The 26,680-nt window shown below is 41.1% G+C and overlaps 1 protein-coding gene across 3 annotated transcripts in view; it reads right to left on the bottom strand.

Moving 5' to 3' along the window:
- Positions 1 to 1,483: 1,483 nt before the first annotated feature.
- The window catches only part of sh3pxd2aa (SH3 and PX domains 2Aa), a 110,174-nt gene continuing 84,977 nt past the window's right edge, over positions 1,484 to 26,680 (bottom strand). For 2 of the 3 annotated variants that reach the window (XM_044346563.1, XM_044346564.1), the window contains 9 exons: positions 25,309 to 25,422; positions 20,928 to 21,011; positions 13,931 to 14,048; positions 11,863 to 12,266; positions 11,714 to 11,728; positions 11,455 to 11,504; positions 11,061 to 11,180; positions 3,753 to 10,640; positions 1,484 to 3,719 (listed from right to left, as the gene is read on the bottom strand). In XM_044346563.1, coding sequence (XP_044202498.1) covers positions 8,625 to 10,640; positions 11,061 to 11,180; positions 11,455 to 11,504; positions 11,714 to 11,728; positions 11,863 to 12,266; positions 13,931 to 14,048; positions 20,928 to 21,011; positions 25,309 to 25,422 — 2,921 coding nt within the window. In that variant the 3' untranslated portion in view covers positions 1,484 to 3,719; positions 3,753 to 8,624. The remainder of the gene's footprint in view (positions 3,720 to 3,752; positions 10,641 to 11,060; positions 11,181 to 11,454; positions 11,505 to 11,713; positions 11,729 to 11,862; positions 12,267 to 13,930; positions 14,049 to 20,927; positions 21,012 to 25,308; positions 25,423 to 26,680) is intronic. The other variant, XM_044346565.1, reaches the window with a different exon arrangement.

Here is a 26,680-nt window from a genome sequence, read left to right as displayed (position 1 = left end):
TCCTGCTTGGGGACTGAAGGGTATTCATATATTTTATGTTCCTTTCGACATAAGTGATACATCTCTCCACACAGGTTTGGATACAGGAGAGCAAAAATTCTTGTCTCTCCTCTTTAGTGGAGGAATGGGGCTCCGAGAGCTCGTTCGTCTTCATTCATCGCTCTCAACCTCCTCACACTTTTCTCTCATAACTCATGCCTCCCTATTTATAACCAGCTACATTGTTCTGCTCTTCCACATCTAAACTCACTTAATCTGGCCCGAACAATGAGGTGAATAAAGATAAATGTCTCAATCTGTAATATTACTGTCAAATACTATCTAGATATATCATAGACAGGAAGGGTTTGCAGCTCTTTATCTGCTTTAGAACATGTGACTGGAAGTGTGAGACAAATAAAAAGGAGCCGGTTTAAAACAACAAAGATAATACATTTAATATTGTTTCTCTTTTTTGGGCAATGCGAGATACAATGTAAACATGTACAAGATACAAAAAAAAGGAACAAGACTCGTCAAAATGAAACGGTAGATAAGAAAATGTCCTGTTTTCAAAAGGAATGCACATGTGCAGAATGTTTCCAATCAGAAAGGAATTTGGACAGTATTTTCTTCCTTTGTATTCATCCTTATGTACTAGTGTACAGTGTGAAGATGTTTTGAACAGATTGGTTTGTGTCACTATGTAAGATGTTGTCTGATCAGTCATCACTGGATGATTCACTGACATGTACCGTGGAATAAAGCCTCCTTAGCTTCCTCATGGCATATCTTTTGAAAACAAGGAGTTTGCAAGAGTTCAACACAATTTGCATAACAATGGTAGCCTATTAAAAAAGAAAATTATAAGAGAGAAAAAAAAGTAAGAATAGCACCTCCTTTGGTCCAACGCCAGGCCTGTAGTTGTTATTGTATTTTTTCATGTGGTTGACATGCTGGTAACGGATTCTTTTTGAAGATGGCGTTATCAGAATTTACACATCAAGAGTTTGATGGCATCGGGCTTCCAAGTTTTTTTGGCACACTGCTCTCCACAGCAGGGTGGTGACAAATTCTGTTCTATAAATGCAACACTGAGGCTAAACAGGCTCCACCTTACAATGAATCTACCTCAGCTGTCACTCAACATCAATCACTTTGACAGCTCGCCTCCACCACAAAAACTATGGCTGAGTGAGCTCCAACCAGCACCAGAGGCAGAAGGCAGTCACAATATCCTTGATTAGGAAGCTGTTAGTGCTGGAATATCATCAGACTGGCTAAGGTTAATTAAGACACACTGTTGTGCTAATTAGAAACGGGGATTCAAACAGAGACAAAGAAAAGAGCAACAGAGACACAGCAGCGTGCCTGGTTCCTCGACACAGCCTCTTTTCTGGAGCTCAGAGACAGCTCCCACTGATGCCTGCTGCGATTCTGTGAGGAAGTTTTCAGAATGACATAAATAATCAGTATTTCCTGATTCGAAGGCTGGGGATTTTGTTTTCTTTTTCTTTTTTTGTATCCAACTGCTTGAGAAAAAGCCCCGCAGCTTCACTTGTTCTTTTATTTCTTCTCTCACATTTAAACAACTAGATATTGATTAAAAACCTACAAAATCATCCCCCTAAATACCTCCAACCTGCTACCACACACTTACTGAAACTTTCTTATCAAACCTACCCCTCCTTCTATCAAACAACTCCCTTTATTAACTCAGCAATCCCTCCATTGCAGAGCTGGGTGCTGTTGACTTTTGATTCCATTTCAACACACTTTTTAAAATTTCTTTCCATTATAAATTAAAGCTTGTTTCATTAGACGGGAATAAACCCCTCAACTCATGTTACACTTTCAACAACATTCAATTATTTTCTCAACAAACACACAAAGGAATAAGAGATAACTGACAAGGACTACACCATTTGAAGCCCTTTTTGGTCTTATTCCAAAAAAGTTTTTTTGTAATTCAGCACCCAGCTCAACTCTCAACACCCTCAGGGCTACATCTGAAGACACTGACAGTAAAAGCTAAAATCAGATGTAAGATCAGTTGTAAAGTTATTCTATAGACAGAGAATGAGGCTGAGAGGAGCTACTGTAGTGTGAACTCGTTTGTCTCTCTCTGACTTACAGTTTCTTGCGAGCAGCTTCAGACACTTCAAGTGCTGCAATTAAAACATTGTTTGGAGTAATGAGATTTCACAGCTCAGGTTCGGGAGCCGAGTGCTCATTAGGACTGAAGGTGGGTAGAAGAGTTTGATAAAACGGGCTCCCTGTTGGAAGGAATCAGTTTTCATGGTGATGGTTTTTAAGAGCACAGAACAGTACCCACTAACCTTTCATCTCCTCTCAAAGCACGGCTCCTCTCATCTCGTCTCCTCCAATCCACTATCTGATCCATCTTGTGTCTCCCTGCATCCTACTCTCACAAATCTCCTCCTTGACCTCTAACTTCTCTTCTCCAGAGTGCACCTACAAACAATCCATCTCATCATGCAAAACACACACAAATACTCCCCCAAACCCTCCTAAATATCTCAATCATTCTGCAGCGGGAACAGACTACTCGGCCATGTCGAGGAAGAAGAGAGATGGATATATAGGCGCTTTTGGACCAAACAGTTCTGGGGACTCCCTGAGAGGAACTACCCTCTGGGGAGCTCCCCCAAGATCTACATACCTTCAAAGGTATTTTTTTTTTCTTGTTTGCATTTGCACCGCCAATAGGAATGCTGAAGTAACGGAAACCAGCCGGCGATTGGTAGCAACGTTACTTCTGCGTGAGATACAACAACAACAAAATCATGCTGTATTTCCTCCATCACGTTGTATTTCCTCCATCGCATATAGGCTCAATAAAGCCTGGACTTCATTGTCAGTCCATTTGTCCATGTTTTGTTCCATTTTTTGGGGCTAACATTAGGAGCTGTTATTTACGTGACTAATATTTTACACAGGTTTTTAAAAATGGTTGTTGCCAGTGCTGCATTGGCTCATGTGTTCGACCAATCAACATACACTTACATCACTAAAGGTTTCTCTTGTGCTGGGAGAGTACCTACCATGGTAGGAGCTAAAAAAGTCCCTTAAAACAGCGGCCTAAGAACTATGATCATTCCCGGATCTTCCAGTGCGGAAACAATAAAAAGGGGGTAGTTCCTCCAACAGTTCTTAGAACTATAAAAAAGTTCCTCTGGTCCGAAAGCGCCTCATGTGGCAAGGGGAGAAAAGAAGAGAACTGGGGAGTAGAAAGGTTGTGTAGCCAGGAGTTATATGCTATGGCAGCAGCAGCTAGTGTTTGGGATTACAGAGTTTAAGGTGCTTCACGCCTGAGAGGTTGCCTGGCCATTTGTTAAAATAAAAAGAGAGCGGGGAGGGACACAGGGTAGAAGTGTAGCGGAGCTGTCTCACCTGGCTGGCCTTCGGGAATATGTCGAGAAACTCATATATTTCCTCTGGCTTGAATGACTATTCCTCATCATAGAGTGTGTGCTGGTATGTGCACACAAACTCCATTGCGCAGGTGGAAAGCAAAAATACTGCCTCCACCAATTCCATTTCCATTCTGCCGTGTGGATGCACACAGGTTCAAGAGCAGTGTAGCTGAGACAGGCTGAACTGGTGGGCCATGATTGAAAAAGGAAACTGTAACTTAAAGGGCAATTCTGTTTTGTTTTGGGTTTATTTTTAACATGGTTCTTATTCTCATAATTGTGATCTGGGGTGGTGAGTGCTAACTTAGCACTTAGCTAACTACACAACCTGCTAACTTAGCACTCACCACCTCAGTTATAGAGATTTGGGAAACACAATTCCAGCAAAACAACATGTATCTGGACAAGCCGAGAGAGCCTACTAAAACTTTCCAAATAAACTTTAGTTTTACATAAATCATTTAAATACTTGTCTCTGAGTCTGACTGAAATTAGCTCCCTGGATTAGCTTTTGTACTTCAAGGGCAACATGCCGCCTAAAAAGCATACCCCGGTTTGTTTACATGTAAGTCACTCTTGATTAAGCATGAGTTCATGCTAGAGAAGTAGTAGCAAACAAGAGAAGATTTGTTGAAATTCACTTTGGTGGCTGACTATAATTATTCAAATCAAGTGAGGAGCTAAATCAAATGGAGACAAACAATGGAGGCAAATGCGGGATGTCAGCAAGAGTACCATGCCGTAAGACAGCATAACGTAGGAAAATGGAGCTTTAACCCCCTCTATAAAGATGTCAAAGCTTCTCAGGACTTATTTGTAGTATGTGTTTACCTCTGTTGAAATACAATAATGCTATAAATGAAACAATAAGAAAAGTTAGTTTGTTAGTTAGCTAACCAAACAGCTAGCTTGGTTAGCCAGCTGGTTGGAGCTTCAGCACATGCTTGCCCTTGCTATATGTTGTTTTGCTGCAGTCACGTGTCAAACCTTTACAAAGGAGGTGATGAGTACCACATTAGCATGACCAGTAGTCAGAAACTAGAAGTCACAATCATGAGAATGTGAACCAAGTTGAGAAATATCATAATTTTCCTTTAAGGTGGAGTTTAACTACAAACTATCCAAACAAAATGCACACAAGCCCTCCCTGACAAGACAGAGAACTCTGTGTGTTGTACATACAGGGAGTCTTTAGCACAATGACGTATTCACCTGCAGCTCACACCAATAAGGCCTGCCTGGGGCTCAGGAAAAAAAAAAGGTTTCTCTATTTTTGGCGTACATCCTGGAAGTTGAAGGATTGAACTGATATGGCCTGAAGGAGCGTTCATCTCCCCGGTCTCTTGTTTACTGCCGACACTCTCCTGTTGACGTTTCCTTGCCCGCCGTCACAAATGGTTCCAAATGTCACCTTTTGCTGTGGTGATTCGTGAGGAAAAAGTCTGACTTGGTTTGACAACAGTGGGATAAATGTCAAGAGAGGCATCCACGTAGGTGGAGAGAGGACACACTCCGGAGGGAAAACAAAAAGAAAACAACAACACAAAAACAAGAAACTATCAAAATTCCATTCAGGCACGAATGTGACAGCTCAGAGCAGGGCTGCTGAGGCCCCTGATGATGGGCCCAAGGCTCTCCATCTGTGAAGAAGACCCAGATGGCTGTAATGTCAGTACAGAATGGGTCAGTGGGTTTATGCCATGCCATTCATAAATCACTGTCCACTGTTGATCCGGGGCAGGAGGAGGAGAGATTCTCATGTTGGTTAGTATAAAAGTCCATCACGTTAGGAGATAATGAGGTGTCACATATGACTGCTTTGGTCCAATGACTGTGGTTCATAGTTTTCTGATGCTTTTAGGACCTTTCACATCTGCTCTTTTAGACGGACTGAAATATGACACGCTTGAAATGATGGTAGAAGCTCATGACTGGCAGTTTGATCAGGGATATCTACTCCCAACAGATGTAATGGCATTGTTTATGTTTTGCTAGACCTGCAATATTTTTCCTCTTGTTGAAGCATGTTGCATTTTTTTCTATTGCACATTTCCTCGTGGGTACAGAATTTGACAAAAAGGGCAAAATTAGGTAATAAGAAAAAAGGGAAAAGCATGAATAAAGATAGATGCAACACAGCTAAATAATAGGCTTGACACAAAATGATTCCCTTGCAATTTCAGCCAAGTAAATTTAGCTCAATCAAACAAAGCAACATACAATAATAATATGTGCTGAAGCGAAATGTTAAAGAGTGATTCAACACATTTACATAATGCCTTCGTCTGGATGGGAAGGGGGGGGGGGGGGGGGGGTGTGGCCTTACAGCAAGTATCAGCATCCTAATTGTTTAATTTTCATTAATGTTAACGTAACATATTAAAAATTGTATCTATTAAAATAAATGCGTATACCTCATATTCTCATCAACTAAATTTTTTTGTTGTTGTTTTTGACAGCTGAGTCTGCATTTTGCATATTAAGCTGACTGAAGTCCAATTTGTGTAACAATAATAATCTGTATAATGACATACAGTCATATTTTGAAGGGGGAATAAGCTGATTGTCAAACCATAATAAAATATATAACTAATCATAATAAATATACTTAAAATCAGGCATTATGTAAAGCACAATAAAGATGAAGGAAGTGCCCATGATTTGCTAAAGTTGCAGCACACAGCATAGAGAAAAAAAGAAACGTTTTAAATTTTCACAAATAAATTATTGCCCAATACAAAACATGCGCTACAAAAATATTTTTAGCTGCACTGAGATTTTAAAAAATGAAGAAAAAAAAAAACATCAAATTTCTGTACAGTTTTTGGGCAGACTCACTGACCAGCAGTGCATTTCTTATTGCACTGAGGTAGGATGGCTGGTAAGCCTTGTGGATGGAATAAATAATCACATAATCATGTCGTAGTACCTTTTAACATCCACAAGAGGTCTCTGTTCCTCCAATTCTACTCAAAGAGACTTTGGTATGTTTATTGTCACTAAGAGAACTCTTGTATTAAAGAGTTAAATTTCTCATTTGAGGTGAGCAAAGAAAGAATTGAGAAATTAAATAATACCAAAAAACAATACCATAAATAATATGCTGGGTATTTACTGCATCTTTACATTAATGCACAATAAAAACAGTTTTAAAGTGCACTAATTCACAAAACAGAACCACTTCATTCCTCATTATTGTCACTGTGCGATCACAGACAATTTAACAAACAAAAAAAAGTCAAATATGATTTTGCTAAAATAGATAACTGCGATCTAGCAGGTACTGTACTTTGTTTAATAATATGATACTGTCCAGCAGAAACATAATGAAAAGTTAAGTGTTCAGTCTCCTATGGAGAGCTCACACTGTTCATTAGAAAATGTATTTCAGCAGTCTTGAACATCAGCCATTTGAATCTTGAAAATTGAAAATGAGCTCTGAATATTTCACTTCTGCATTTTTGGAGTTATTTCTAACTTGTTTTCTACCTCAATTTTTAGATGATTGCTACATTTTATTTATATGATCTTTGTTTTATATTAAATCCCACCTAACTATAAAAAGATGTAAAGAAATATCTAAACAACTTTCAAATAAGATAACAACTCAGTTATCTTACCTTAAATTTAACGGTGTAACTAATACTGCACAGCAATATCTAATGTTAAAATTTGCTTCTTGCTTCAATGGATCTGTAGTTGTTATAAAATGTCTCAAGTGATTCCAGGTATTGATAGGAAAAGGTTTTTTTTCAGTTCAGAAACCTCGTTTTAGGCATTTTGTTGAATACACTGCATTACTTGTACCATAAATAAATAGTAAAATATCAAAAAACAGCCAATGAATGATATTCCTCTTTGGTTTGATCACATTTTGGGCTATGCAAGTATGTCCCTGGGATTCAATTATTTCACCGCATTTCCAGTACTTATTTAATACATCTCCGCAACAGCGGTATTATTATATGAATACAAAACAAAATATATACAAAATCAATTGTTCCTGGAAATAAAAACACTACAGTATACCTAAACATTTGTAAACTAATTGTTTCCAACTTTTGAGTTATTCAGCTACCCAAATAAGGTGGTTTTGTTCTGGAGAGCACTCAAGTTATAAGTTGTTTCTTTGATTTTCCAGAAAAATAAAATATCTGACTGGTATTTTCAAGCTTCACAGGTTATATCATGTATTTGTTATCCCAGATATCTGAGATCAAAAACATGAATATTAATGTTTTCTGTGGGGCTCTGAGAGGACGAATTACAAAAACACTATGCCAATTTATGAAACCTGAGCACCTACAGTATATTTTGCCAATGTCACTTCAGATGGTACAAGACATGAGCCAGGAGCTTTCACTTTTCCAATTCTTGGCTGTCGGTGGAAAATAGATGTCACAAGAAAGCAGAAATAATTCTCTAAGGAAGACTTGCATCAACACAAGACATTATAACATGAACAATGAAACTAAACAAAACCACTAATAAAGAGATTTAAATGTTGGTTTGTTTTCTTGATGACTGTGGCTTAAGATGAGTAAATTCTCTGGTGACTTGAGTCCCTTAAATCTCTATTTTTCTATCTTCTTTAACTGTGTATTGGATCAATTCCAAATCGAAACTTTCCATTTTGTTTGCACTCTATAGTAGAGCACTTAATTGGTTATGGAAATACTCTTGGTGGTGTTCATAGGCCTATGGCACATTTAAAAGATTTGGTTGATTTAATGTTTTGCCATCCACCATTTAGGATTTCCATTTAGGTGATCAAATACAAAAGGCACTTATTGGCCATCATAGTCAGTGATGGGCAGGAATAAGCAAAGCCATTACCCTGCTCAACTTCTGTATTACATGATGCAACACCTCTTTTAGAGGTTATCATACCATTTCATATCTCAAAGACATTGTCCTTCGTAAATGTGGTCAATCCCACATTTGTCTCTCATTCCCAGGCAAAATACTTAAAATCTTTACACTCCTCTTTGTATACATTTTAGTAAACCAGCACTAAAAGTGTCCTTCCTTATCAGATTAAAACATCTTTCTTTTCACACACAGTCTTTTCATAAATGTACATTTTCAAGGACATATTGCTTATGGGAGATTGTGGGTAACATTCTTAAGGAGTGATGCCACCCATGTCCTTGGAGACATCAAAAAGGGGAGCTATGGTGAAGGGTAGGGGAAAGATGTAGATTGGTTTTATTTTTTCCGCTCTAGGTAGTTGGATGGGACCCAGCCCTTGCGGGGAAGCAGGCTGTCCTGCACCTGGCAGTACCACCATCCATTGGGGTTTCTCTCCAAGACCTCTAGACAGGTGCCCTCAGTAAAACCCATAGTCTCCTCATCGCCACGATAGTCAGCAATGGACACGTACACATCCCTGCCAAGGTTGTTGTGGATCAGTTGGTTCTTCTCTATGGGCTTGGGCCGGACTGTGGACACAGGGATACCATTGCGTTGACTAACTCTAAGAGCGTCCTGGACATTGCTTGTGCTGAATCCACTTCCTGAGGACCCCAGGCTAGAGTGCTCAGCAGGCCTTGTCTGACTTTCAACAACCACATGTGGCCGCACGGTGCTGAAGGAGGCATTTCGACGGACACCAAGAGTGGCAGAACCAGAACCGTAGTGATCACTCCTGCCAAGTGAGTCATTTCGCCTAAGGGACCCTGTCATGTAATGTGTGTCCTTAGCTGGCTGTGTTGTGGTCACAAATACAGACTGAGGCCTCACTGCCACCTGGCGTACCCCATTCCTCATCCGTACACCTCCATTAACCATCCCAGATGGCTTTGAGAAGCCACCAGGAGGCTTGGAAGGAATCGGTGGAGTGTTCCTCCTCAAGCCTTGATGCTGTGTGGTCAGACTCTGAATATTGATGTTATTGAGGGCCAAAACATGCTGCTCGTTTTTCTCCAAGCTATTGGACTTACTTCCACTACTCCCATGTCCGTCTGATTCTAAACCACCAGCATCACCCACTTGTCTGACAGGTTCCAGGTAATATGAGGGAGCCCAGCCCTCCTCAGAACCCCAACGGATGTACCACCAACCGCTTTCCTGCTTCTCCAGAACCTCGACCTCAACCCCAGCTGGAAAGCTGACTTCGGAGTCCTGGGCCTTCTTGTAGGCATCAAGGGAGCGGTAGATACTGGGGCCTTCCAAATCGGAGTCACCACGGCTCCCTTTAGAGTAAACAGAGGAGAGATCGGAAGTACTGCGCGAACACATTGAGTCCTCTGACGAGATAACAGAGGCTGTTTCAGAGTCGTCCCCACGAGAAGGTTTGAGGCCATGTCGAAACTGACCTGTGGGCCTCAGCTGGCGTCTCAGAGAACTGATGTCCATCCTCTCAGGACTCTGGGGCTCTGATTTGGTCAGGAGTGGTTTAGGTCTCACAGAGGGCTTGGGCCTGGTAGAGGGGCTCTGACCTATTCTCTGCTCCACATCCCGGCTAAAGCCTGAGCCTTTCTTGGGGCCTCTGTTCAGTTCATCTGATGATGAGTGGGGACTGTTGTCTTGGGACCTGAGGCTGATATCTATGTGCCTGCCCAAAGTCTGGCTTCGCCGATTCATCTCTGGCGTCATGGTTTTCATGGGTCTACCGGCTAAAGGTGAAGATCCAGAGGGTTTGCGCGGGACTGTAGAGGAATGATAGCTCCTTGGGGAGTTGGGCTCACTGGAACCTTTGGCTTTGGTTCCTTCAATGCCACTGCTTGGCCTAAAACCATCGTTCTCATAGATACACTCCTCTTTAGCAACCTCTTCTACAGATCTAAAGGAGGTCCTTCGATGGCTAAAAACTGGAGATGCCTTGCAGACAGGAGGAGAGGCTTTGCTGGAAGGAGGGGAACTGCGGTACTTGTTGCTGACTACACTGCTGATCTTCACATCCAGGGAGCGCTCATCCTTCAGAGAATCTGTGTCCGATTCACCTTCACATCCAATTGCAGGAACATCATATTCGGGTTCTTCGTACACAGGTCTGCTGGGTGACTCTGAGACTTTGGAGGCAGAGTTAGGGGGAGGGGGAGCCTCCTCAGAGTCTTGTTTTTTGACAGGTGGAGCTGGGGGTGGGACTTTGGGTCGGGTCAGGGTACTGGTTCGACGGCTGAGGTTGGGCTTCTTGCGTTTGTCGATGTAGGAACAGGGGGCCCAGCCCTCCATCTCTCCAATCTGCACGTACCACCAGCCTCCGGGGTTCTTCTCTATCACCTGCACAACAAAAGGAAGATAAAAACTATTTAAGGGAATATTTTTCATTTATATTTGTCAAACACTAGAATGGGTTATGGTTAGGGGGTTAGATGATTGGACAATCAAAGACGTGCTGTTCTTACATGTGCTATACATCTACTTGCACAAACGTTAATGACAAAAGTAAACACACTATACAGAATTGTCAGCTCAACATAGCTTAGAAATAAAACCCTGAAGGAATTTATGTCATCTTCATCTTATGCTCTCCGTAGAGCAAATTCTGTCTACATCATCGTATTCCAACACAAATATCAAGGTCGTATCTCTATTGCCTCAGCTTTCCTGTCTATCTGGGGAGCACTCAGTTGACATACATATTCAATGAGCCCTGACTGTCTTCATCTCAGTGACAACAATGTGGCTCTGGCCTCTTACATCAGCCTTTTGTCCTCCACGGAAACTGATGCCATCAGAGATCGAGGACTGGAAATCTGCTATAGTGTAATACTCTGCTTCCACAGCAGGGGGCTCTGGTGGTTTGGGTAACTGGAATCCCTGTACAGCAAAGGGGGAGAGATGTGAGCAGCTGACATATCTAGCCATCATTATATTCTATCTGACAATGACTTTAGAACGAATAGGAATAAAAACTAAACAGTCAATCATTTCAAGATAAGATTTATGACTGCATATTATTATAATATATACATATCACAGTATGTGTAATATTTAAAGTGATCGATTCAGATTATCAAAAACATAGAGGAGCTAATTAATAGTCTTTTTCTTTTCTGTTGTTAGGAAGTAGTAGTTTGTGAAAATATCTTACCAAGTTGGTGTCTCTTCTTGGTGGAGGTTTTTGTCTCAGATTTGGAGACCCTGATAAACAAAGAAACATCTCATTAAATTGTCTTTGCAATGTACTCAACCTTCATCCAACAGGAACACAAGCTAGTAAACATAAACCGTTCTTAGTATGTGAGTAAAATGGAAATCCACACACCAAACATTTTAAAATCCCATGTTAAGTTAGTGTGACAGACATGTTTTTAGATTACACCAACAGAAATGGCATCCATCAGGCTTACCTATTGCATCAAAGCCTATACAAAAGGAAAATGACAATCTTAATTTCTCATACACACACTACAAATCCTCCTCCACTCAGGTTCAATGCATTTACTGATTTATTCACAGATACAGAAGGCTTGTCTCCTAAAAAACCACAAATACCCACCAATTTCCACTCTATGCGGTGCCACGCGTGCAACAGCTGGGGACCCCGGCTCACCTCTCCCTTTATTTTCATTTAGGGCAGCACTCGCTGCTATTCCCAGACATGGACTGTTGGTGTCACGGCCTGCACTCAGCCTCCTGCCCGTTTCAGCATTGATTTCAGAGTTATAGGGCATGGGCAAGCTGATTTCACTCTTGGAGATGTGGCGCTCCGGTGTGGTGCTACCCTCGCCGTCTGTCTGGATGTCCTTCTCGCTGACTGACTTCTTTTGCAACAGGTTGCTGATCTCCATGATGTTGCCAATGATCTCCACAGGGCCCGTCAAGGTCTTCTTGCGGGGGGAAAAGTCCTCTTTCACTTTTTTCAAGTAGGAGGCAGGGGCCCAGCCCTCTTTCCCTAAATGTCTGGGGGAAGAATACAGAATAAATAAATACAGTCCCCATAGTAGCCATTTAATTGTAGTGAGACCATTTTTTGAAACTTGACCTCAGTATAAAATGACGTATTGTGACCTCTGGGATAATCACAGTCTCATGAAAATTTACAACCACATCCTAGAGACCTAGGGCATTCAGAGGATGTATGGCTTTCCTAGGTACATTGACAATATGAGGGTTTCTGAGCAATTTCCAGAACAAAAAGTGCTCAAAAAATCGCTGAAAAATGCAATTCTTTCAGAAATCTTACAGAAATCTTTGTCAAAAGTTTTTGATGACAAATCATAGCATGGATTTTTCTATGGTGTTCCTCAAGGTCTTGGTGTCTTAATGAGATATTTTGGAGGGATTTTTGACCATTTTTATCAGTTCTCGAGTGGTCAAAATTGCACCAAATCTGTATAACAAATGGTATCAACCCAAAATTGCTGCAACAACTTGTGAGACATGAGCATGGGAATGGCCATCATATACTTCATAACGTTCCAAGTACTTATACATACAATGCTGAGCTGCATCACAAATTAATATTCACATTCCCAGCTTTCAGATGATGTATACCACTTCTATGACACATACTGTTGACCTGCTACCTCCCTAAAGATCCCCTGTCTCCCCCTAAAAAATGGGTCTGTGGTAAAGGGGGGGGGGGGGGGGGGGGGGTTGGAAGAGGTTAAAAAAAGACACAATTTTAATTCTAGTAATGTAGGGGTAGCCAAAGGCTTGTAAACAGCCTACATAATATATGCAAAAAGAGACTGCTTCTCCACATTTCAACATTCATTGTTATGCGAAAGGAGTCATTTTAGAGTGCTTTGTGAAACAATAGGTAATGTTCTTACTTTTAAGTAACTGCTTCCCTGTTGCATGATTCCAACTGCAACCACAAGGAGTCTCCATAACTAAAAAAGCAGCATGCAGCACTGAGAGCAGCATGACTAAGATGTACATCTGGAGGATTATTTCTTATTGGACAACATGCTCTAAGATGACTCGTTGTGCATTGCAATGAGGGCTGAGCAGTGAACAAGCTGTTTGAAGAAGCAGTTTGTGAATACATATTAGCCATATACCACACATATCACACCAGCACACTCGCTACACGCAAGCACTGTTTGTTACAGGGACTCTGTGTGTATGTTTGTGTTGTATATAAGCACGCACACTCTTAACATATATTTGTATGTGTATGTGAGATGCCACAAGGCAGCATGTGATAGTAATCAGCTGTGCAGTGGAGCTCCACTCCAATGCTCTCTGGGATACAAGGAAACAAACAACTGGCAGGAAATACACACTGGCTGAATAAACAACACACACACACCGTATGTGTACACACGCAGACATACACATACAGATTAGGTATCCTGGGCAGGACACCCAGTTGATCTGTGGAGAGCGCCATATGTTAATGGTTTCTCCTCAATACCATTACGCAAATGAGAGCTGCAGGAGACCATTGCCTTGATCACAGCACTAAGCAATGACGACTACCAGAAATCTCATTGCTCTCTGAGGACTCGTTCCTTTTGAGATTGGATGACAATAAACATTTTCGATTGATTGTCTTACAGTTGTTGAAGTTCTCTTAGCTGACGCACAATTTACTCATGATGGGAGGCGGTTCTCACCTGATGTACCACCAGCCCTCCAGGTTTTTTTGGATGACCTCCACGGTGACCCCTTTCTCAAAGCTGACCTCATCCTTTCCTTGACTGGTGTACGGCTGTATCGTCACATATTTCTCCTCTGGAGGTGAAGAGAGGTAAAGGAACGAAGGAAGAGAGAGGAAAAGGAACAAAGTGAGTGAAATGTTATCATTTAACAGTCTTACATTAAGGGGTTAAACCACTGTGTAGTTTAAGTCTTCTCAGAGGGCCTTATGAGGAGGAAAAAAATGGGGAGGGTGACCTACTTAAAATGCTCTGACTATTTCCATACCAACACAAACACAACCCTCTCCCCCCTTGTCCTACACAATAATAACATACGGCTCCCTCTACAGGCTGAACCTACTGTTTCCTATCCATGCTATCTGGACTCTGATACAGTATTTGTTCTCTCTCCATAGGGAGATTCCTGTTCTAGCAGTAGGCCTACATTAGGGCCTCCCTCAAGAGATAAGATATTTGGACCAACATCTCTCTACTCAGATCCCTATTTGACCGCCACTCCTCTCTCACGCTCTTCTAGGCTTCCAAGACCCTGTAGGGAAGGAAATCTTACAATGGGCTTAGTGGGGAGCAGTATAAGGTTAGGAGATTTATAGACAACAAGGCAAAAGAAGAGAAAAGAGCAGGGGCAAAAGTCTGGCAGATTGCTGGACATCACATTGTTTTTCAGTGGCTAATGAGTTATTATGATATGCAGAGGAAGAAAGGTCACCTAAATATGTAATATGATGACCTCAGTGACAGAAAAGGGTATAAGAAACTAAATATGTATTGAATAAATGAGAGTAATAAATGAATAAATGACAGACAGTAGAGAATACGACCTTAGATGGCTGAGGGGAATCTCAGACGTACCTATGTGTGTGCGTATTCATCTGAATGCATGCTTTTAATAGGTGGGGTATGTCCAGACAGTAGGGATTCATATTCCTCTCCTGCCTGTCATTTCAGAGCAGCTGAGGTCAATAATGTGGAGCAGAGTGGAATGTCTGGCACTGAACTCAGGCATGTTGTGTGTGTGAACGTGTAGAGGTTGGGGTGAGTACTTGCAGATGGACAGGGAATAACAACTGGGGTGGTTTACAGAGCAATCTGGAACATCTACCTGAATGTATGTGCTTGTTATGTGTGTGTTGATGTACTACAAACAAAATCTTTCACACTGCTTGTAACTTTGTGTGTGTGTGTGTGTGTATGTGTTGTGGATTATCATGTCATCACAGTTATAACTTTTAATTCCCCCAAGGATTGGAATGAAAGATGAAAGATTAAATTAATCACATCTATTAATTACATTTGTGTGTGTCTTTCATGAGCTGTACATGTGCCTCAGTGTCCATCTCTATTTGTGTGTGTTGGTGCTGGCGTCACACCGCAGGAACAGAACAGTGAGTTGAGTGGGCGGTCAGCAGAACTCTATAAATCAGATTAGGGACCTGCTGTAAGTGATAGCATTCTCTGAAAGCACAGATGACTGCCAGCAGGGTGAAGGGAGGACGGCTCGTATTGAATCTCGGAGTGCAAGACGCCTCCCCTGCCGAGTACCTGACGAGGTTCACCGTCAATAGCCAATCAACACCCCAAGAGAGGTCAAGACACGCTGACCTGGCTTTGTGTCAGAGCACAGGAGAGTCAACAAAGAGATGTTTGGTAATTTAATTAGAGTCCTGAGCATGCCCTTGTTTTACTGTCAAGATCTGTGGATCATGTCTTCATCTTCGTTATGATGCGTCACATAAAAGGCAAAGAAATCTGTCAGCAAACAGGCAAGAGAGTATACGACTGCTTGCCTCCATTAGCAAATTACACCCTCCAAACACATAAATCCTACATGATTGGTCTTTGTTTTTGTTCTTTGCCAGTGCTACTAAATCAAACTGTATATCAAGTGTCTGTGCAGAGCTGTAAAACCTCATTCACCCGTTTCTTATCGCTTACTCAGCAATGCATTATCAGGCAGGGACAGTGGTGCCTCCACTCACAAAGCAGAGATGGGGAACAGGGATGGTAAGAGAGTTGGGAGGATAAGGATGTCAGAAAGGTGGGACAAATACTAGCTGCAAATACTTCTTATTTTCTTAAATGCACAAGAACATTTGAGAGAACACGTTTATTTATGAATGTGTTCTACACTTTCTCGTACTTGTCTTAACTTTCTGCTTATCATATTATTCCTCATTGTAAACCCAAAGCCAGCAGTTCAACACAAAATCAAACCACTACCTACACATAGAGTAGTGGTATTTGATCCAGGTCTGGCTAAAGCAGAGTTGAACTGAGTTGAGGCAGAGACAGACAGTGTACACTAATTGGGCAGCATGTCGACAGACAGTGATGTAGTTACAAATTGAAGAGAGGTGGTGAATGAATAAGTTAAAATCTAGAAAAACTGAGTTTGACATGACTCCAGTCAGCAGGAGCTGTAGCTTTCATGATGAGGCTATTTTCTATGGTGGAAAAAGAGCTACTGGTCCAGGAGCCATTAGCTTGTTTGCAGTGAAGCCAATGACACTCACTGCCATGTGAAACTCCTCTGTCCTCAGTTTTCCTCAAGTCCTCTGTAACCTTACATGTGGCTTTATCAATATGATGCAATTCTTACAACCAATAAATCATAACAGTCACACAGCAATGCTTCAAATTCTCTATCTAAGTTAAACCAAGGCTGTCTTACTGAATATGTTAGGCAGCAATATACTACAAGAAGAGGTCTGACAAAACTAAGAACTCCAACGCCTGCAGGGTACGGCATTGTCAATCCAATCAACCTTCATATTTTTGGACCAACTGAGAGCCAGTGGTGAACAAATCTGGATAACCAGTGATGTATTTCATATACAGTACAGCTGCCTCTGATTTCAGATCACATGCCTTTCAACTGAAAACATAAAAGCATATGCATCAAACTGTGTATGTGCAGATTAGGCTAAAGGTTTCTGGATTTGATCCCCAGTATTTCACGTTTGGTTGCCTGTAATGAAATCAGTAATGCATTAGTTATAATGTCTTACTAATGGGCAAAGAGAGCAACTGGAAGCACGTCTGGTCTGCATGTTTGCCCTGACATGATGAGAGAGACATTTGCATGGCCAGATTAACTTGTCAGTGGACCCTGGGGTAAAAATGAGCTGTTGGTCCCCCATTACCCCCCTGCTCCTCCCACTCTCAGTCTAGTTTGTAAAGGTTCTCGAATGGTGGTCCCAGATCTGATATGTGGTAATATGCAACATATAAGCACAAAACTTTCTTATGATGAGCTTCAGATTTTGAAATCCCATTTCATGTCAGTTAATTCTGTGCTTCAGTGGTGCAATTTTCAGTTAAATCAGCAAAAACCAGTTGATACACAGTAAACCTAGAGTTTAGCTGCCCAGCCCTAAAATTCTGGGGCTGGGCAGCTGCCTACCTTTGAGGAAAGTGATATGTTTCTAAATGTAAGTGTGTGAGTGTACAGAAATGTGGCTTAAAAAACAAAGAGCCATCACACAAGATAGTGTACAAAACAAAATGAAATAGTACCGAGACAGTAAAAAGCTAGGTGTCTAAAAAAGTAAGTGGTCTATGGTGGAATTTAAGAACATGGCCTCCAAAAGTGTTTCATGCCCTCATTCTCTGGTGGCGACAGCTAGCCGGGTGACTCATCTATGCGCTATAGAGGTCTGTGTGATTAAAACCAGTCTGCAGATTGGGCTGCTGTCCCACTTTCACACTTCCTACTGGCTCATTCAGGCCAGGCTTCACTGTTCGGTGAGACATATCCAATCAGGTAACACTCCTGACCAGCTATATGATTCCTATGAGTCCATGATTGATGGTATACTGTAAACAGTAATCCTCTAATATTTCTACTTTAGTCATTTCGACTTGTGAGTAGAATGTTGTAGGTTTCAATCCCTAAATCAGCTGTGAAGTAAAGTAAATGAATCCCTGTCTCTTAACTGCTACCACTATATTCTGCCTAACAAAACCAGAGGATTAACAACATGAGTGCAGTATGTCAGCATGTGTGTAACTTACCCTGTATCAACTGCCTCAAGCTGTTATATAGAATAGAATATTCCCTGTATGTTAGCATGTGTGTTTTTAGGAGAAGCAGGGGCCCGAGCTGTTTTTACACCAAAATATTTCTGTCCTGTACAGTATAAGTCACTTAGCGCTGTCTGGACTAGAAGCACACACCATTTGACCTGAGTTTGCCATGCATTCAATCTCCTCTGAGAATTACTAATCTATGTCTTGTTGCCTGCTGGACTGGGGGAAGGTGGTAACACAAGCCAGTCCAGCCAGGCTATATTATGATAATGGGAAACAATGAGTGTTTTTAAAGGTTTTACGGAGGCTGCGCAGGTCCATGAACAGCTTCCATAAACAAAGTAAAACTACAAGGCGTCTGTTAGAAGCCCTGACTAATCCTGGAACCAGACAAGTGCATAGCTGACAGTCTGAGAAAAATTTGGATTAGAAAGTGACGACTCACACCAAAGAAAGGTGGCTGTGTTTTTTCAGACACGCTCATGTCTCTCTTTCAGCATTAAAAAAATAATGATTCAACAAAACCGCCGGTAACATGCGGAATACAAAAATTAAAAGTGTGTAAGAATATTTTCATGTTGTGTGTTTTGTTTTGTTTTTTCAGAATTAAGAAGAAGAAGAATTAAGAACAGCATTTTAAACCTAAGAGAGCTTGTTTTAATTGAGCAGCAGTCCTGCTATACAATCATTTCACAGAGCTCAGTGGCCGTCAAGGTTGTTGTATCTGTAATGTGGAAGCTGAAGAGCCTTAATCATACAAATCTGTTTGATGCAGTCCAATTATTTTATTGTTTGGTGTGAGATGAAGAGCGTTCCAAGTTTGATGGAGTGAGATTTGAAATTTTACTGTCAGAGCTGACTCATGGCCACCCAATATGCTGCTCCCGCTAGATACTTGAAGCCAGTTGTTGTTGGCAGTCTAATGAGGATGTAAATGAGGTTGTTTACCATGTGGCCACATAATATGTGGAACTACATGAGGAAGGGGCCACTGAAAGGGCTCAGCGGTTGTGCTGTACATTTGTTTCTATAGTGTGTGGGGAGGGTGTGTACGGTATATGTGTTTCAAATGAAGACTCAAAGTCTTCATCAGTGGATGGAATTGGCTCAGGTGTTATTATGTGACCTTATGTTAGGTTCTTCGTACGCTAATTCTGTCTTGAAAAATGCAACAATTCTGGAACGGTATGTAAAAGGCACTAACAAATGATTATTATGTTGTTATAATAACATACATCAGAACAATTGTTCTCAATCTTCAGATAAAACTTCTTCAAATTAACTGTCTATTTTAAACTAGAAACATTTTATCCAGGGCTGCCATCTCACACGCATTGACCATGAGACTCATGCAACTGACACTTTTTACATGCTCTCACACCACACGTCCATTTTCTTACAAAGTGAAAAACAAATTCATAACTGATAACGTTGGGGCACAAAGAGAGGACACTGAGAGCACAGGTACAGATAAGACAGAGCAGCACAGCACAACAGCAGCACTGTGCAGCAGTGAGTTGTTCAACGAGAAATATACACAAATCTCTTATATTGTATTTTATTCCCATGCATGCTGCTCAGAGTAATCTCAGTCAGTGGCTCTTCTGGCAGCAGTACAGCGTCTCTCCCTCTCCCAGTAAGGTCTGCGCCATGCACACGCAGGCAGGAGTGAGCGTGAGTTACTATGGTTACAGGACGCTCTGTGTCTCTGCCACTCTGAAACTATCTTGTGAGTCCCAAAAATAGGTTTTTAGGTTAGTTGTGAGGCCATTTCATTCATTCAGATTGTTTCTACTTTGTTGCAATTGTTAGACTTTGAAGATGCCTTGTGAGGATTGAGAATATCAACCCTCAGGTTTAACACTGTTTAACCAGGTTTAATTATCCAAATCATATTGTGATGTGTTGTAAGACTATTTCATTTCTATAAATTGTTTGTCCTTGTTTGGCCTTGAAGATGGCCTAGTAGCCTGCGACCTTTTACCATATTACGGTACACAATGTTTTTTATATAAATATAATTTCAAATATGAAATAGCCATTCTTCTGATAATCTTTCTTATAATAATTATTTGTTTTCATAGCAACCTCAATCTTAAAAAGAAAACATCTTATGAAAAAGGTGCTGGTTCATAAGGCCAGAGAGAGGTCGAGTGGGTCAATTAACCATGCTCATTTTATCATGAATTAAAACAAATACTACTAAAGTATCCTCCTGCCGCCCCCAAATCTCACAGATCTCACTCCAAGCTGAAGTCAAAACTTGGCAGCCCTGTTTTATCATTAGGTGTGCAAACATTTTATTCTGGCAAACTGTTAGCTTACCACAGCTAATTGAGTTTTATTAAAATGTGCAACATTTCTGCAAAGTATATAAAGGGCCCTAACAAAAGATTAATTTGTATCAGAGAATAACTGCTATGAATCTTCCATCAAAATTTCCTCAAATGAGAGGTGTATTTTAAGCTCGCACGCACGCACACGCCTGTCAATTTAGAATGATTCTGATTCACTAACATACACACAGTGGTAAGAACCAAATTGGCCGGTGTGCACGTGTCATGAATCCTATGGTAATTTTGCGCACTTATTTTCTACGCCAAGTAAGAACGTTTCTATGCACATATTAGTAAATGAGGCCCATTATCTTTTGTCGACAGAGGACTAAGGAAACAATGATTTGATCATCATGCCAATGAAGCATTTATATACTGAATTAAAAGAGAAAGAAAGATGGAGAGAGACGGAATAAGATACAGTGTGTGTTTGTACAACTGAAAGTGTTTTGAATGCATTTGTTGTAATTGTATACTATGTTGACAATTGTGTATTATGTGTCCACGTCCATGTACGTATGTATACATTTACTCTCACTGTGTATTCTGTGTGTGAGTGTGTGTGTATCAGCTGTTTCCATGTTCACCTCTGCTCTGCTGGCGGTTGACTATACCCCCGAGAGTCCAGCGGCGGTCCAGCCTCTTCAGATGGGCCTTGCGTCTCTTAGTAACTGATGAGGATGAGGAGCAACCAAAAGGGAAAACAAAGAAACAAGCATGGAGTTAGTATAGGAAGCATGAATTAGCAAAATTAACAAAGGTAAAAAAAGCTGTTGTTGTTAGAACAGAGAAGTTTTCCAAGGGATGATGTCAAATAAACAACTTCTTACTATGAAGCCAGTAGATCATATCTTGCAAGGGTAACAAGAATTTTAGCCAAGTACAGTAAATGTTAAAAAGTTAGCTGCTGTCCCATAAAAACATCCAAACCTTTATTGACATTTCTTCACTGTTTAAGTAAACTGTGAGTTCAGAACTTTTAATTACTGAAAAGTGTGTATAGTCACTGTGTAAACGTAGAAAGAAGCAAAAAACAAAATGGCATATGTGAGATTAACTTGAGGAGAGGGTTAGAGGGAGCACCATCCTGGTTCACAGGCACACAGGGTTCCCCAGACAGAACGGGCAGAATTGGCTGCCCGATTGTATTTTGACCCATTCTATTTATCATTCGGAAATAACACTGTGTCTTTGTGTTTCTGTGGACAGTGTTACCTCGCTGAGTTGCAGTGGTGAGACAGAGACATGATGGGAATTTTGTAGTAAAAAAAGACTGTAACTTTGTAAGACACCCACTTGACTTGACTAACTCAGAGAGCTGAAGCCTCATGTTAGCCTCAGCTGAACTGAAGAATGCACTTTTGCATTGAAAGAGGACTGTGGATTGTGTCCCTTATATCTTACATTGGATGTATCAAGATATATATAAAATCCAAACATCCAATACAACAACCCTGCAATAAGTCCTACATTTAGCTTCAGAGGTGTTAATTTAACTCACGTTTAACCCTATTCATATATTTAAACCCCAACATCATCATGAATGTGAAACATGCGGACAATGGTCATCAGCAAATCTTTCAATTTTAATATCTGCGCACATACTGTATCATAAGTCAGCTAGTCAGAGAGCATCTTGTTCCAGTGTATTGACTGTATATGAATATGGACAATGCATCTCCACTTCCTACTGCAACAGATTTATGACCTATACTGCAGCCAGCCACCAGGGGACAATCTGTAGTTTTGGATTCGCTTTTGGGGAACTGTCATGACGTCCATATTTATATACAGTCAATGATCCAGTGTTTGGTTTCACTCTGATAGGAAGGTAAGAAGACAGCTACTGTGGAACTATCATGATAAACATCTATGTAAGCACTGAAAACAATAATATTATAATTATTATTTTAATGGTGGTGACATTTTAGTGTCAACAGTGTTGACAGTGTTGGGAGTACCACTGCACATGTAAAACAGACTGTGTAAAGCCTTTTGTGGCTCCAGAGGAAGCTACGTGAAATTTGATCAATTGCCTAGAGTGATGTCACTTGAGTCAGCGTCAGTTGGGGCTGAAAACTACAAGTTTGAAAAGTTGACTTAGAAAGAACGGAGGTTATCAGACCTTTGTACCCTGTTCCTCATCTCTACTTGACGTTTGCAGTTTGAGGCTACATTAGACACAACTAGCATAACACACTCAAATCTTCAACCAAACCATCTGCAGCCAAGTTGCATTGTGGGTAATGTGGGCATTATGTTTTGACAAGGAAGAAGAGTGTGTGGAGTAAAAAAAGATGATATCTCTGGTTCTGCTGAGTTGATTTTGTTAATTTTTTTAGACTGTCTATCATGAGTCCAACAATGTTATAGGAGTGCAATGCTACATCAGCAGAGTGCTCTTTTAATTGACTTTCATGACACCAACATGATGAAAACTGACATGAGATGATGATGATAACATTACTACATTCTCCACTCATGAGTTTAGATCATCTGATTGACTAGGAAGAAATTAAAGAGGTCTACATCCAGTGTCTCTATGGGACTGTACACAATCTGTAGCTGATGTGTGCTGAACTCTCAACCTCTTTCACTCCTTGTTAGTTAAAAGCCTGTATGATAAAGCAGCAGTCATAACATGATGGGTCATTTTCCTATCTTCATGCATTCTGTGAGGCCACATGAAGAGCAAACACATTAATTAGGGGAAGGAAAGATGGAAACAGCATTTGTCTTCTATCTGTCTTTCTACTGTGCTAATCTAATTCTCTGCCACTCAGTTTCTCCATCTTCTGTCTGTTCATTCGCTTCCTCTCTTCACCTTCTTATCTCTCCATCGTTCCTTCGGCTTGACATCCGTCCTCTCTCCCTTTGTGTGCTTCTGCTACTTGTCATTTCCTCTCCATTTTGATTCCCCTCCACTCTCTGCCTTTCATTCATCCCACTGAGCACCACCCTACTGCTGTTGACCTCCTAATTGAAATATCAGCTATGGGAAGGCACAAAGGGAAATGTTATTTCGAGGTAATTTCACCAGGGCCAGGCTGTGCCTGTCTGTTCCTCACCAGCGAGCTGAGCTGTCAGTGGAATTAGGTTACAGACCACGCAGAGATAATGAGATGTAAGAAACGACAGGAAGCAGGAAGAGGGAGATCAGGAATAAGAAGTGACGATGTGTGCAAACACAAAGACACCAGGTCTAATGGGAAAATGAGGGCCGCTGACAGGGGATGGGGATGGGTGGAGGGGGAGAGTGTGTGTACTTGTGTGTAGCTGTGAGCTCAGGCACTTACTAATAAATTGGTTAAGAGAGAAAGAAGACAGTAAGAAAGTCAAATGTGATGCAACCCACAGGCTTCAAGGAAAATTCAGGTTTATTGCAACTTATTGTGGTGGTTTTGGCATAATTCCTACCAAAAATAAGACAATTTTAATTGCCTTATTGTATCTGCGTTAGTAGTAACCCTGTTGGGCTTTGTTGTAGCAAAGTTTCTGTATTCCAAGATCTCAGCAACTAAGGCCCTTAGTTGCCTTAGACCATATCAGAAATAAGCAGCCAAAAATGCTGGTTATTTCAATAAAGTTCTGCACCATGAAAGGAAGAGATGACAGGTAGACAGTTCAAGCTCTGCATTTGAGAAAAGCTACTCTGACATCAGCTGTGCCTGTTATGGCAGGTAAATTAGCTTGTGTCAGTGGACAGGGGAGAGACTAGCCCAGACCCACTGTCAGAGGGCTCTGTAGCCTCGACCTGCTCAGATGAATCTAGTCTACACTCATAAAATCCACAAAAGGCTGTGATAAACCAACAGCTGTTTCAGTTTTTTATCATATAAATAGTTAAACAACTTGCTGCCATGCCATGTATGTTATTTCATTTATTATCCCTCAAAAGATGGAACTGAATGTAGTTGTTTGATATCCTACTGCACACAAAATTCAACTTTTGTATATCTGAACAATGAAGAAATACAAAAGAAAACAAGAAGGCCAAACCCTAAAAACATTGAATCCATCAGTTTGTTATTTTATCACTTGGATACACAATTGTAAGAGACTTCACAATTACAGGCACTGGCATTATCTATTAAGGCTGTGTCAGTGTGTGTGAGGGGGAAGAAATCCATGAAAGGAATGAGAACAGCAAATAACAATGACAGTGTCAGCTGTGCACGAGCTGTCATCATTTTAGCAAAGTGTGTTTTTGTGTGTGTGTGTGTGTGTGTGTGTGTGTCTCTCACAGAATGTGCACAGTTCAATGAAGCACAGAGGCTGGCATGTCTTAATGAGAAACAGAAAATGTTTGTCGGATAATCCAGTGGCACACTACAGAACAATTAACTATTGCCCCATCCTTGTTTCATTACCAAACACTACTGCAGATAGAGAACTGTGTGCATCTGTGCATGCACCAAAGAGTTTCATAAGCATCTCTGTGCATGCGTGTGTGCATACTTGTGTGTTTGCACGTTATTTATCTCTATTGGATTTCCCTTGGTCTAAAAGCAGAAAGGGGCTTATGACAGTGATGAAATGCTCCATCCCGGCATTCAGACTAAACATTAAGGAGGAAAGGGTCACAAAAAAATGAGGCTCCTGCAAGAGTTGCAGCCTCCCGGGGGAGTTGAAAGGAATTTTCTGTGGTGCCAAAATATTGCAAACCCTTTGGCTGCGGTCTGGTACCATTTCACCATGGTGTTGCGACTGTGGTCTTCAAGGTTCCTAATGTGTGACTGGAAGTGTGTAAGTGTATGTGCTTGTGTGTTTAGTAGTAAGCTCTCTATGTTGCTTTCAGTCTTAGATTGAGATGTGAACAAAGAAAAAAACGGCCACAAAAACCATTATTGAGAAATCATGGCCTGTTCCACGCAGACATTTCTCAAATAACAACAGCCAGGATGACGTTTATGTCTTTCTGTGTTTTATGAATCTAATAATGTTTTGTTTGTGTGTGTCTGGGTTAACCTTCTCCAGTCCTGGAAGTGCCCAGATCCAAGTCGTCTCTAGTTCCATTCTGGGAGTCCAGGTATGTGGCCGGCACCCAGCCCTGCTCCTCTGCTGTGCTGACAAACCACCAACCTAGAGAGAAACATAGATGAAAGAGAGATGGAAAAAGACAGAGATGAACATATTAGTTCTGCTAACAATCATTAAGGCCTTCAGGATGGCAGGGTGGATCGTTCCCACATGATGATTTACACCAAACAATGGAAATTACACGTCATTGTTGCCTATCATTCAACTGTAGCACAATTTAGTATGACTGCATTTGAGCCAGCAATGGCACTATGGTGCATTCAGCATGGGTATGAAAGGTAACGTTGGGCTTGTCTGTATCAGAATGACAGACAGATCTGAGGCAGAGTCATGGCGGTTGGAGGTTTCACCTACTTGGAAAGCTGTCTTCATTACTAAACCAGACACTGAAAGAGACGGAGGACACTGGAGAGAGGACAGTTGGAGTGGAGCTTGAAACAAAACAGATCAACACAGGTTCAGAAAGCACTTGTTCTGTTTAAGATGAATCTGGTGAGACCAGTAGGTGCTTTCAGTGATTAAATCACTGCTGCTGCCCAGGCCAGACCTCCCAAACATCCTCAAACTTCAATGGCTCAAAGTTCGACAAATCAAGGTTAAAGTATAAAAAAGGGAAAATAATGCTAGCCAATAATGCTAGATTAAGCACAGTGGTGTTTTGAATGAAAAGCTAATGATAAGATGCTTACAATGACAATGTTAACATGCTGATGTTTACTATGTTCACCATCTTAGTTCAGCATGTTAAATGGTAAATGGACTGTACTTGTATAGTCTTCCAACCACTCAAAGTGCTTTTTACACTATGAGTTACATTCACCCATTCACACACATTCATACGCTGAATGGGTACAGGGGCTACCATGCAAGGTCCCAACCTGCCCATCAGACAGACTCTAATCATTTACACACATTCACACACTGGACTGTAAGAGCCAGGAATTGAAGCACCGATCTTCCGATTAGTGGACAACCCGTTCTACCTCCTGAGCCACAGCTGCCCCTGTTGTAGCATGTTGTAGCCCAAATGTAGCATGCTAACATTTTCTAATTAGCACTTAACACAAAGTACAGCTGAGGTTGCCATAGTTTTGCAGGTATTTGGTCATAAAGTATTTTGACCCAATGATGGTGCTACAGAATAGTCAGGGAATCATCAAAGTAAGTAAGATTATATGGGATTATATGGGAAATATGAACGTCTGTACCAAATTTTGTGCCTATCCATTGAGCAGATGGAGATAAATTTCACCTGCTGGTGGCGCCCAATGAAAAGTCAGGAAAACACCAAAGTCTTCAG

This window comes from Thunnus albacares, chromosome 3 (genome assembly GCF_914725855.1).
Source record: "Thunnus albacares chromosome 3, fThuAlb1.1, whole genome shotgun sequence".
In the NCBI taxonomy this organism is placed as follows: Eukaryota; Metazoa; Chordata; class Actinopteri; order Scombriformes; family Scombridae; genus Thunnus; species Thunnus albacares.
The sequence above is the reverse complement of the archived record's forward strand: the minus strand, read 5'-3'. Positions and strand labels throughout refer to the sequence as shown.